The following is a 13,671-nucleotide window of genomic DNA, read 5'->3' on the forward strand; positions in this document are numbered from 1 at the left end:
CCAATAGGTAAATGTAAGGGGAAAAAGTATAGCTTTCTTCCACTTGAGAAGAGTTTAAACTAGGGTTGTTGCGGTGACAGAATTTTCCCACCGGTTAATCAGCGCGTGACATACCCGGTTATATCGGTTTCACCCGGTGGGAGGGGCTCATAAATGCACATACAGACGTGCGCATTTTACTTTCACTTTTGAATTAGATGCAACTGTTATAATCCAGCGCTTGCGTACACTGCGTTAAATCGCGTATGAATATGCGTGCAAATGCGAGTGCAACAGCTGGTTTAAGTGCTTGACTCAATGTGCGGAGGTACTTCTGACAGAAACCCGCCAGTCCCAAGCAGAGCAACCGGCTATTCCTCCATAAAGCGCTGTTTGAATGATGGGTTTATTATTATTCTTAATGAAAAACAACAAAATGATCTCGCTTATATTAAACATCATATATGTATACTATAACAAAAACTAGTAAGCACGCGGCTTCTGCCATCGTCTACTCGCCGCAGTCTGACAGGAATAAATTAAATCTGACACCCGCAGCCGCTGCTCTGTGACACGCGTTCAGCTCCGCTGGATTCAGACAGAAGATTGTAAGTGTTTGCCCTCTCTAACGAAACTAAATGATTTAATTACAAAAAAATATCAAAACGACCGTGAAAGACGGTGTCGCGGTGGGCAAGTGATCTAACCGGTGAGAGGCTGAAGCACCGGTAATCACCGTTTCACCGACTATTGCAACAAGCCTAGTTTAAACACTTTTTAAAAAAATCTCTTTACATAAATACTTTATTATTCAATTTAAAAGCCATAATTTTATTATTTTACTAACCCAAACTAATGACTACATAGTTTCCAATAAGTTGCACGTGGATATCTGTGCATATGTGCCACCAGTACTTTGTCCGAGCGGGTCTTGGTCTTCAGCACCCCGGCGAGCAGCACTCCAATGTGCAGCTTATTAATACCAAACAAAGTGAACAAGTTGGTATTTCTGTCCAGAAACATCGACATTTAAACATGGTCTATGTAACTTTATGTAAATCCTGTGTCTCGGTCTGATTGATGTTTCCGTTTTCTTTTCTTGACATTCGCAGAATTCTGGAATTATATTTTAAACTGCCGCTTCAGTGCAGTATAGCCACAGAGCTATTTAACAATGAGCACAATCTCCTGAGACACTATAATATGCTACTAATAATTCATTAATAAGAGCTGTTTTTTCGTGTACAAAATTAAATATTTTAAATTAGATGTACAGTGTTAAAACATGTAAAAAAGACAAGATTCTAACAATGTCAAGATCAAATGCCTGACAGGGTGTGTGAGTGTGTGTGTGCGCGCATGCATGTGTTTTCAAAATATTTTCAAAATAAAGAAAAACAAGACAAAGCTGTGCAGTTTGTTTCCGTGTAAGTTTATGAACAAAATAATCGGAACGTTTGGGATTCTAGGGGCAACAGGTGAAATCTTGCCTAGGGCAGCAAATTGCCCAGGGCCGGCCCTGACTTTATCTGTAGTAAAATGACATCTGTGTTTTTTCTATTGAAATAGTTTGTATTATTTTCACAAGTTTACCTTAAAAAAAAAACATGGTTTTACTACAAAAAAGTGCAACCATGTTTTTTTGGCTACAAATTACTATATGGCTATAGTAATCATGATAAATTTAGTAAGGGATGTAGTGTATTGAGTTGTTATTGCACTCTGGTAAAGTTACTGTTTGGTCAACGTAAAAATTAACCTAGGGTTAGTGTTTGGTTGGCCAGCCAGAGTTTTACTTTTGTGCAGTAAAACGTGTGTTTGTGTATGTGTGTGCCCTTCGTGTGTACTGTTTGACGGAAGCACAAAGAAAACACTCGCTTTTGGAGAATTTTTACTGACACACATACGCCAGTAAATAAGGATTTAGATGTCATGTTTGGTGCACTCAGATGAAACAATTCAGCATTTAAAGGAATGGAGGTACTGGATCGGGTTTGTTCATAGACTACAGAGGCGAAAGCTATGGAGCGGGCCTGGTGATCTCAGCTCATTATGTTGGCTTGAGAAAGCCAACATACTGTTGTTGCACTTAAACTTATTATTCTTTTTCTTCTGAGACTAAAATTTCTAACTCTAACTCGTCCTAGAGCTTTCAAGCTACAGCCATCAAACTTTGGACAGACCTTCGGTCTGATCTGACTCGAGTTGCTATATCTTTTCTAACTGATGGGACCTTCCGAATTCCTAAACGGGGCGCTGAAACACCCCAAAATTTCCATAGACTTAACATTGAGACAAACTTTGACGGGTCATAGCTGCGAGTGAGAAACTTGTAGAAACTTGTGGCTTACCACATTAAAGGAGGCTGACAGGCTGTGTAAGAACATACCTCACAATGGGGTGTAAGCTGTACCCCTGGGGTGTAAGAGGCCCCCAAAATTTCCCATTGACTTATAATGGGGCAGGAAACATGCCCATAAAAGGGGAAAAAAGCGTCCCAGATGGAATATCTTCACTTTAGAGTGTCTTAGAGACATGGGGGTGGGCTCATTTTACTCAAGCATCCAATCAGTCTCTTAGGATCACCCCAGAGCTATTAAGCCACGCCCCTAGCAACAATTTTGGGTACCCTAGCAACATCTCCCATAGACTACCATTATAAAAAGCCCAGATGGATATCTTTGCACCAGAGTGTCATAGAGACATAGGGGTGGGCTCATTTTACTCAGGCATCCAATCAGTCTCTTAGGATTCTTATTGAAGTATTAAGCCACGCCCCTAGCAACAAAATATGAAGACCCTAGCAACATAATAAACAAAGCCTTATATCTCTGGATCTGAACATCGTAGAGACACAGGGGTTGGACCGTTTTACTCGTGGCTTGAAGTGTAATCATTATGGGATGACAATTTTATCCCTAGCAACCAAACTTAGTACCCTAGCAACGGAATAAACAAAGCCTTATATCTCCGCTTCAGAACATCATAGAGACACGGGGGCTGGACCGTTTTACTTGTGTCTTGAAGTGTGATCATTATGGGATGCCAATTTTCTCCCTAGCAACCAAACTTAGTACCCTAGCAACAGAATAAACAAAGCCTTATATCTCCGCATCAGAACATTGTAGAGACACGGGGGTTGGACCGTTTTACTTGTGGCTTGAAGGGTGATCATTATGGGATTCCAATTTTCTCCCTAGCAACCAAACTTAGTACCCTAGCAACGCAATAAATGTTAGCTTCATGCTAGCTTCATGCTAGCTTCATGTTTATCATGCTAGCTTCATGCTAATCATGCTAACTTCATGCTAGCTTCATGCTAATCATGCTAGCATCATACTAGCTTCATGCTAATCATGCTACCATCATGCTAGCTTCATGCTAACTTCATGCTAATCATGCTAGCTTCATGCTAATCATGCTAGCATCATGCTAGCTTCATGCTAATCATGATAGCATCATGCTAGCTTCATGCTAATCATGCTAGCATTATGCTAGCTTCATGCGTATCATGCTAGCATCATGCTAGCTTCATGCTAATCATGCTAACATCATGCTAGCTTCATGCTAATCATGCTAGCATCATGCTAGCTTCATGCTAATCATGCTAACTTCATGCTAATCATGCTAGCATCATGCTAGCTTCATGCTAATCATGCTAACAACAAGCTAGCTTCATGCTAATCATGCTAGCATCATGCTAGCTTCATGCTAATCATGCTAACATCATGCTAGCTTCATGGTAAATCATGCTACCTTCATACTTAAACATACTAACAGCCAGATAGCCTACTAAACTAAACTTATGTCAAACCGTTTTAAACGTTCAGGCTACGCTTTCTCAAGCCAACATAAAGTTTGTCTTCAAACTTTACTATCTAGTTTCAGATAATGAGCTAACAGGAGAAAGACCTCTCCTCCTTCTCATACAGTTTAAACCGAATGAGAATATTTGTTTTCAATTTCATTTAAAAGTAGACATTCCAAGCATTATGTAGACATTTCTCTTTTGCTTCTATGACAAGATTTCGGGAATTTTTTTGACGTGTTTCTGAAAGGACTTCACTGAGGAAGAGAGAACAGAACGTGCATCATGTTTATTTTCTTAATTTTGCGAAAAGCACAACATTCTGTTTTTATTGGGAGTGGACAGAAAAAAACAAGACGTTTTAATGTTTTAAATTATGTATAAATCATATCTGTATGTCCAAAATCAGCAGAGTAATCTAGTCTCTTTGCGGAGTGATTGACAAATAAAGCGACCCCAGAGAGTTAAAGACCTTATTATTTGGTAAAATTTATTCAGCCTTTTTGCTTTTTTGTCCGAACACCGAAAATGATTTTTTTTGCTATTTTCGGCCGAATTATTTCAGTTGCCAAAAAACTAGCATCCCTAGTATGTAAAATGCATGTACAGTTGTGTTAAAAAAATAGCAGTTTAATAATACAAGTGAAAAAAGTGCAGAAATTTTATAGATTTTATTTCCTTATTTTAAATGTATTGAAAACATTACACATTCAATTCCAAATCAAAATTTTAACACAATTTATAAGTCTGTCTTGTTCTTTTAAAGGGAAGCAAAGAAAATGAATGTAACTGCTGCACATCCGTCTCAAATCGAGTCAACCAACCTCTGGCACCTAGAAACAGATATTTCAGCCCAGGATCCAAAGTTCCTCTCATATTTTAGGTTTTGCTTCAGACACTGCATTTTTAATTTCACCCCAAAAGTTTTAAATGCGGTACAGATCAGGGGATTTAGCTGGCCACTCTATAACCTCAATTCTTTTTATCTGGAACCAAGATTTTGCCCTCTTGCTTGTGTGTTTGGGGATGTTGTCTTGTTGAAGCACCCATTTTAGCATTTCCTCTTCTGCAAAGGGCAACATAATCTCAAGTATTCTGATGTATTCAAATTGATCCATGTTCCCTTGTATATGATAAATAGGCTCATTATAGTAGTAGAGCTGGGCGATAACATGTTATATCATTCGATAGTGAAATTTTTTATACATTTTATTAAGCTTTTAAAAAAATTATCAGGGATGACCCGCTGGCTTGGGTGCAAAACAATGAGGAAAGATTTTCTCCCTTGGTCAAGATTGCAAAAAAGTATTGATCTGCGTTACCAGTACACCATCAGGCTTAAAACATTATAACCCCAGTAAGGTTCTTCACTTGAACCGTGTGTTGTTTAATAAATGGAAGTGCTACAATAAACACACACATATATTCTACCATTGATGAAAGTACAAGCTGACACAGGTATTCTGAGCTTTAGTTACTATATAAAGTTTCATGAACAATAAAGATTTTTTTATATATATTATTTTTCAAACATTACCACTGATTGAATATGGTCATATTTATTTTCAAATGCCCATCTTGTACTTACTTTAAGAGGAGAGGCGGACACTACTTAAGTAATTTACTTTTTACATGAAAGTAATTTTTTAAGTATTCGTATTTTATCAGTGTTTTTATTTGGAAAACATACATTCCAAAGCATATTATCATAATTTGTACTCCACTTCATTTCATAATTTCAAGTTTTTGATTTATATTTAATATTTAAGTACATTAAACATATAGTACATTTTTTTACTTTTACTTAAGTAAAAAGCACTTTCGCACTTTTACTCAAGAAAGTAAAAGTACACAATTTGTATGTATTTGGGTATTAAATCAATTTAAATATGCAATATAAAAGGAATACACCATATGAATATATGCTTTACAAAAAAAAATTCACTACATTCTAAAGTAATTTTTTCCCAATAAAAACACTCTGATAAAGCACAGAATTGGAAAATTTTCTTAAAATACTCAAGTAGTGTGGGAGAGTCAACTACTGACTGGCTGTTTGCCATAAACTACTTAATTAAGGTCTGAATGTCAAATGTGTAACCACTGTATTTCTTTAAAACTGATACTGTATATAATTTTTTTCACATAAAAAATAATATTTAAACTGTTTAGTCAAACCACATCTGTTATTTGGCATTCAGTGACAACCTTTTTTGTTATAAAAATAAATAGTAATAATAATAGTAATATAGACAGAATACTATTACAGAATACAAATTAGCAAATATTTGCTATTTTTGGTGGGAGTAGTAAGATATCTTGATAAAGGATGGGAGTGTGCATTGGCTCAGAAACATCTCTCATACCTGGAAAAGTCTGCATATCCTATACTTTAAAATGGCTCATCAGTTTTATTTTTGTTTTATTTATGTTTTAGCTTTCTTGCATGTTCACTTCTCAGCAAGATCACTTGATTCAATTATTTAAGATTTACCAAAAAATAAAATGAGTTGTGTGTTTGATTTTAATCCTTACAGTCTGCTGTGGGCCACGAGTATCAGAGCAAGTTATCCAAACATTGCTCTCAGACCGACACCTGCAAAGGTTTTGGTGGTAAATTCGGAGTGCAAGCTGACCGTGTTGACCAGGTACAGCTTTATGCCTTCAGTGGATAGTTGGCTGTTTTTCTTCAGTGTGAGGTTGTTCTGTGCTCAGGATCATGTCATTTTCTTGCAGTCTGCCGTAGGCTTCGAGTATGCCGGAAAAACTGAGAAACATGCCTCGCAGAAAGGTAATCTTTCTTTTTTTGTATACATGCATCATTTATTGCCCAAAATACAAGTGAACTAGACAAACATTTTGTGACAAAATTTTGAAAAATATAAACTGCAAAATAAGTTGTGTGTTTGTAGTTTGCTTGTAAAATACCTTTCCAGAAAAATTGTTGGTGAAAACGTTTATCTGATTAATTTCTGCACTCAGTAAATTGTACCTTAAAACAGAGGGGCAACCTTCCGATCTCTCTGATGAAGCCAATACGGAAGTGACTTAAACTGCAATTCATCGACTGGCCGCTTGAGGCTGGCTTCAAAAGCGAGTCAATTTCCATAGACCTCCATGTTAAAATGCCCAACTTTACAGAAGAAAATTATATGTTTACAGCCTGGTACAAAAAGTGTTTTTGTTCTATATAGCTAATTTTGCCCTTCATGACAACTGTGGGGGGGGTGAATTTTTTTGTAACTCATCCATTTAAGTTAAATTAAGCTTTAAAGTCCTTCATAATTAAGGGTTTGGCCACCTGAGTGAGGGGTAAACTGCCACTGCTGTCACTAAAATCGAGCTAGACGGGCATGGTTTCAGCAACCAGCCACCTCAGCTTCACCCATGTCCCGCTTTTTCGGTTATCCGCGAGTGATTCACAGTGATACCAAGATGCTGACGGCAGGCAACGGCTACTTTAAGCTTCAAAAACGATCTTCACAAACCAATGGGTTACGTAACGGACACTACGTCCATATTTTTTTACAGTCTATACTTAAAACACATATCACAGCAGTGTGAGAGGAATCTGAATGGTTTAAAACTGTGTTCTGTACCATTGCACAACTGTTTTCATCTTCTTTCTACCTCAGAGCGAAAAAATCATAACCGCTACCTGTAGGACTAAAAGATAGAAACATTGTGACTTTGTGAGCATTTGCCTCACCGATCCGCGGCCTGTGCCTCACCGCTCCACGACCTTTATATAAAATAAATGTATTTTATATAAATATAAAAATGTATATACACATGTAAATGTTTCTTAAATATATACATGCATTTCTGTTTTTATTTTAACATAATTATTATGCACCGTATGCATATTTGTAAACAAAAACTTTTATTCTGCAAACGATTAGTTGGGATTTATTGTTATGCAGCCCTAACGCCGTGTGACCTGTGCTTAACTGCTCTCTATCCTATGCTCCACTGCTCCGTGACCTGTGCTTCACCGCTCCGTGACCTGTGCTTCACCGCTCCGTGACCTGTGCTTCACCGCTCCGTGACCTGTGCTTCACCGCTCCGTGACCTGTGCTTCACCGCTCCCTGACCTGTGCTTTTTTGATGTGTCTGTTGCCTGAGCTTTTTGGATGTGTCTGTTGCCTGTGCTTTTTGGATGTGTCTGTTACCTGTGCTTTTTGGATGTGTTTGTTACCTGTGTTAGACTATGCCACTGGGTTTGGGGGTCGTTATGGCGTGCAGGCAGATCGCGTGGATCAGAGTGCTGTTGGCTTTGATTACCAGGGTAAAACTGAAAAACATGAGTCTCAGAAAGGTTTGCTTCACTTTCCCTACCTAAAAAACACTTTTTACAAATGCTTGATCACTGTAACTAAAGCATAATTACTCCTCCTTACTCTTCAGATTACGCCAAAGGCTTTGGTGGCAAGTTTGGAGTGGAAACCGATAAAGTGGACAAGAGTGCTGTGGGCTTTGAGTATCAGGGCAAGACTGAGAAACACGAGTCTCAGAAAGGTTTGTTATCAGCTGTTCCCAGTCCCAGTGGCCATAATGGGTTTTTTGTTACCCCAACCCATGCGTTGACTGTAAGAGGTCTATCATTACAGATGGGTGGGGATTCAGTTAATACCAGTAGCGCACGTCAGGGCCCTGAACTTAAATTTTTTTTATTTATTTATATCATATTATTTTTTAATAAACGTTGGCCAGTTTCCCCCCCATTACAATCGCACTGCAGACAGATCGGCGCATAATATAAAAGTAGGGGAGAACCGGGGCAAAAGTAACGTGGGACAAAAGTAATTGTTTTCTCCCAGCCCTGATTACATTTGCATCCAAAACTATGACAGCATCTTTAACACACAAACCCTTGACAGACCTTACAAATATCGCGTTATTTACTTTCTTCAGAGTACCACGGAGAGTGAATCGAGAAATCATAAGGACTCTGCTTTTGAGCTGCTCTCGTGCTACTAGAGGAAACGCCTTTGACCAATGAGAAACCTCATCAATTGAATGGAATTTAATCAATTGCCATCCGTCACAGCACTAATGGCGCATCAAAAATGGGCATAGCGTAGGCCAGTCAACAACACTAAAATACTCAGCAAAAAAAAACTTAGCTTCTGGCACTTCAAGCTCACTGTTGTTCAGGTGAGTAGCGCAGATATGGTAAGATAGGAATGTGACCGTATTTAAATTCAGCTCTAAATGTTTCGAGCGTTTAAGTGATGTGTTTACGCGTTTTCACGTGTCCGTGGCACAACTTTCTTTTTCGTGCCAGTTTCATGCATTATGTATTGTTACATAATGTCATATTTGAGACAGTGCCTCTGTTTCTTTGACGCCCTTACATCTTGTCTTTGGTGTGGCAGACTATGCACGGGGTTTTGGTGGAAAATATGGTGTTCTGACGGATCGTCAGGACAAATCTGCAGTGGGGTGGGATCACCAGGAGAAACTGCAGTTACATGAGTCTCAGAAAGGTAAAACACACAGACAGACACACACATGGTTTATGGAGACAATTCCATAGACTTAATGCATTTTATACTATACAAACTGTATATTATATTCCCCTAAGCGACCGCAGTCCCTAACCCCAACCATCACAAAACCTGTTGGCAGTCTTAAATCTATAAAAAGTACCATTTTAGTATGTTTTTAAGCCGTTCAATTCATGGGGACAATTCCTGTGTCCCTGTAAAAACCATGTTTATAGCATAATACAAATGTCATTTATACACTTCATGTAAACCACCTATACCAACCCCCCCCCCCCCCCCACACACACACACTAAATGCGGTTTATGATGCAGTGATCTCTGTGGATTAAAAATTGTTATTATTGTGGGTTAGTTTAGTTAACAGCTCTTCATGTGTTTCTCCTTATTTATCTAAAAAAAGAAACTTCATTGATGAATATTTTTTCTCCCTCACTGTAGATTACTCTAAGGGATTCGGGGGGAAATATGGTGTGCAGAAGGACCGAATGGACAAGGTAAATTTTAATTAATATTCACGAGTTCGCATTAACATGTAATCGATAGGGAATGAGTTAAAGCATATTTGGCGTGCTGTCCGAGGAGAGGGCTCCGAGCTCGGAATTTTAGCCCGAACCCAGAGTACTCCCCTCTCTTTAACTGTGATAAATTAATCTAGATGAGAGTGAGGTGATGGGGTGGAGGAGGGATGCTGCAAAAAATCTATCACCGGACAGAGGTGAGGGACTGCCATTTATAGGCACCTCTTTGCACTGATTGGTTGGATCACATGACCATGCTCCTCCCGAACTTAGTTAAATAAACTTCATAAAAAATTATATATATATATATATATATATATATATATATATACAGGGATATATATATACAGGGCTTGACATTAACTTTTTGAGGAACTTGTGTTAAGTTTAAGACATTAAAATGTGTTTATGTATATTATAGCTCCATGCAAAATATTGTTTATTATTTCACACAACCTTTTACCGAAGCTAAAATGGGACTTTTATTATGAAGCCAGGGCGGAAAAGCCGGTTGTTGTTTTTGAGCTCGTGTTGGAGCGGATGTTATCGGAGGATAAATAAAGACAAAACGTTATAAATACTGAAGTATATTTTGTGTCTAACATTGGTAGCAGAGGATGGTTAGCAACTATAGAGTACCGCCAACCTTTGATGAAGGAAAATCATATGAAAGTTGGAAGAATGAAGTCGCGATTTGGACCAGAGTTACAGAACTCGAAAAGAAAAAACAGGCGCTCGCTGTGGCTTTGGCGCTGTCGGGAAGAGCGAGAGAAACGGCGATGGAAATACCGGTAGACGATCTGAATGAGGACACTGGCATGAACACTTTACTTACGAAACTCGATGACTTGTTTCTCAAAGAAGAAAAGGACCAAGTTTACGAGGCGTACTCGAGCTTTGACCGGATTATCAAAGATAGCAGTGTTTCCATGACAGACTATATCATTGATTTTGAACAGCGGTACTCGCGGATGCGTAAATATAAGATGGAGCTTCCCGATGCAGTATTAGCATTCAAACTGCTGGACACTGCGTGCTTAGACGTAAAAGATCGACAGTTGGCACTGACAGCATGTACAGATTTGAATTTTGCGTCAATGAAGTCAGCACTGAAGAGGATTTTTGGAGGAAAGTCTGCTTCTACAGTGGGGATTAATCAGGAAACAGCATATGTAACAGAACAAAGGCGACAAAGGAGCAAGCCATGGTCGCAAAATGTTCAGCAAAAGACACCACTGCCTGGCACTAACCCCCTGGACAGGTATGGACGCAGATCAAAATGTGCTGTCTGTCAAAGCACTTTCCACTGGGCCAAAGACTGTCCACACAGAGGTGAGCAAGTCAAACTTACTGAAGATTGTGAAACAAATGATATGGAGGAGTGCAACATTACTCTGTATACAAAAGAGTCACCCACTGAAGCAGAAATATTTATGACAGAGTGTTTCGGCTCAGCAATAATAGACACTGCATGCACACGGACTGTGTGTGGACAGGAATGGATAAATAGCTACATCGCTGAACTAAGCCAAAATGAGATAAAAGACCTGAGGAAAACAGAAACTCACAGTCACAGACCCTTTAAGTTTGGTGATGGAAAAGTGGTCTATTCCAACAGAAAGTTAAAAATTCCTGCAAAGATTGGAAAAACTAGGTGTCATATTGAAACTGAAGTCGTGCCAGCGAACATTCCATTACTCTTGAGCAAGGCATCCATGAAAAGAGCAGGGACAGTGCTAGATATGGAAAATGACAGTGCGGTGATGTTCAGTCAACCTGTAAAACTAGACTTTACAAGCTCTGGTCATTACTGTGTCAACATTATGGACAATGAAAAGAAAAACATTCAAAGTGATGACTGTGTCTTGGTAGTTGATGAAGATGTCACTCTTACGGAACAAAAGAATGCGGATGCACAAAGTCAGTGTGACGAGGAAATACTGACAATTTCAGACAAAATGAGCTCAGCAGAAAAACACAAAATCCTGATGAAGCTTCACAGACAATTTGGTCATGCTTCTGTTGACAGACTGCAAAGACTTCTTACTAACTCTGGAAATAAAGATACAGAATGTAGTTTCATTCTGGAGAAAATTGTGAGTGAATGTGAAACATGTCAAAAATACAGTAAGACCAAACCAAAGCCTGCTGTTGGCCTACCACTGGCATCTCAGTACAATGAAACTGTTGCAGTAGATCTACATGAACTTAAACCAGGTATGTGGTATCTCCATATTATTGACCAGTTCACAAGGTTTAGTGCAGGCAGCATACTGACCACTAAGAAGTCCTCTGAAATAGTGAAACACTTTGTCCATGTCTGGATAAGTGTCCATGGTCCACCTCAGAAACTGTTTAGCGACAATGGGGGAGAATTTAATAATGATGAGGTTAGAGACATGGCAGAAAATTTCAATATAGAAATAAAGACAACAGCAGCATACAGCCCGTGGAGCAATGGACTTATAGAGCGACACAACCAAACACTTACAGAGATCATAATGAAAGTGAAGTCAAGTAACGGCTGTGACTGGGACACTGCATTGGACTGGGCACTTATGGCAAAGAACACCATGCAAAATGTCCATGGCTATAGTCCTCATCAGTTGGTGTTTGGACAGAATCCCAACCTGCCCTCCGTGTTAACCGACAAGCCCCCAGCTTTAGAGGGCACAACGAAAAGTGAGTGGGTGGCAAAACACATTTCTGCATTACATGCATCGAGAAAGGCATTCACAGAAGCAGAATGCTCGGAAAGAATACGGAGAGCACTACGTAAACAACTGCGTCAGACAGATGAGGTATATGAAAGAGGTGACAAAGTGTACTACAAAAGAGTTGACTGTCAAGAGTGGAAAGGACCAGGAGTTGTCATTGGCAAGGACGGTGCAGTGGTGTTTGTCAGACATGGAGGAACCTGCATTAGGGTACACTACCTCAGACTAAGAAAAGTAAACACAGACAGCGGAGATCAACATGTTACTAGGGATGATGCTGAAATTGACACAAACAATATGCAAAGACAGGAGATGACAGGATCTGCTGTCAACAACACAGAGGGAACAGAAACAGTACCTGAAATACAGCAGAGTTCAATACAAACTGAGGACACAGGAGCATCAACTTTAGATCTGAATGTAGCAGCACAACACACTAGTGACGACATAGTGGCACAAAGTGATACGGAGCAGGGAACTGATGTTCGTTTAAAAACAGGGCAAGTTCTAAAATACAAAGACAGAGACAGTGGGGCTTTGCACACAGCAAAAGTACTAGGGCGTGCAGGCAAAGCCACAGGCAAATACAAAAACTGGTACAACCTTCTGCTCATTGAACCAACTAATGTTGCAGGCAGTAAAGATTCAGTTGATGTATCATGTTTAGACGGTCTTCAAATTGAGCCCGCTGTTACTGATGTTAGTGCCACAAATGTCAGTGAGGATGTCTTGGTAACAAAAGATCTATCCTTTGACCTAGCCAAACAAGAAGAGATGAAGAGCTGGAGAGATAACAGTGTGTTTGAGGAAGTTCAGGATGAGGGACAAAAGTGCATCTCTACCAGATGGGTGTGCACTCTCAAAGAAACACTAACTGGAATAGTACCGAAAGCACGATTGGTGGCCAGAGGTTTTGAGGAGTTAAATGTGTCAGAGCTACAAAAAGATTCTCCCACATGTGCTTCTGAGTCTCTTCGACTGCTGGTTGCAGTTATTTGTCAAAAACAGTGGACACTTCATTCTATGGACATAAAATCAGCATTTCTGCAGGGAATAGAACTGTCACGTGACATCTACATCAGGCCTCCACCTGAGGCTATCTGTGAGGGAATATTATGGAAGCTAAAAAAGTGTGTATA

At 39.3% G+C, this 13,671-nt stretch overlaps 1 protein-coding gene across 2 annotated transcripts in view; it reads left to right on the forward strand.

Moving 5' to 3' along the window:
• Nucleotides 1–13,671, forward strand: part of cttn (cortactin) — a 67,137-nt gene that overhangs the window by 31,140 nt on the left and 22,326 nt on the right. Inside the window, exons 5-10 of one of the 2 annotated variants that reach the window (XM_065275761.2) lie at nt 6,325–6,435; nt 6,524–6,578; nt 7,995–8,105; nt 8,195–8,305; nt 9,166–9,276; nt 9,736–9,791. In XM_065275761.2, coding sequence (XP_065131833.1) covers nt 6,325–6,435; nt 6,524–6,578; nt 7,995–8,105; nt 8,195–8,305; nt 9,166–9,276; nt 9,736–9,791 — 555 coding nt within the window. The remainder of the gene's footprint in view (nt 1–6,324; nt 6,436–6,523; nt 6,579–7,994; nt 8,106–8,194; nt 8,306–9,165; nt 9,277–9,735; nt 9,792–13,671) is intronic. The other variant, XM_065275762.2, reaches the window with a different exon arrangement.

This window comes from Paramisgurnus dabryanus, chromosome 9 (genome assembly GCF_030506205.2).
Source record: "Paramisgurnus dabryanus chromosome 9, PD_genome_1.1, whole genome shotgun sequence".
Lineage (NCBI taxonomy): Eukaryota > Metazoa > Chordata > Actinopteri > Cypriniformes > Cobitidae > Paramisgurnus > Paramisgurnus dabryanus.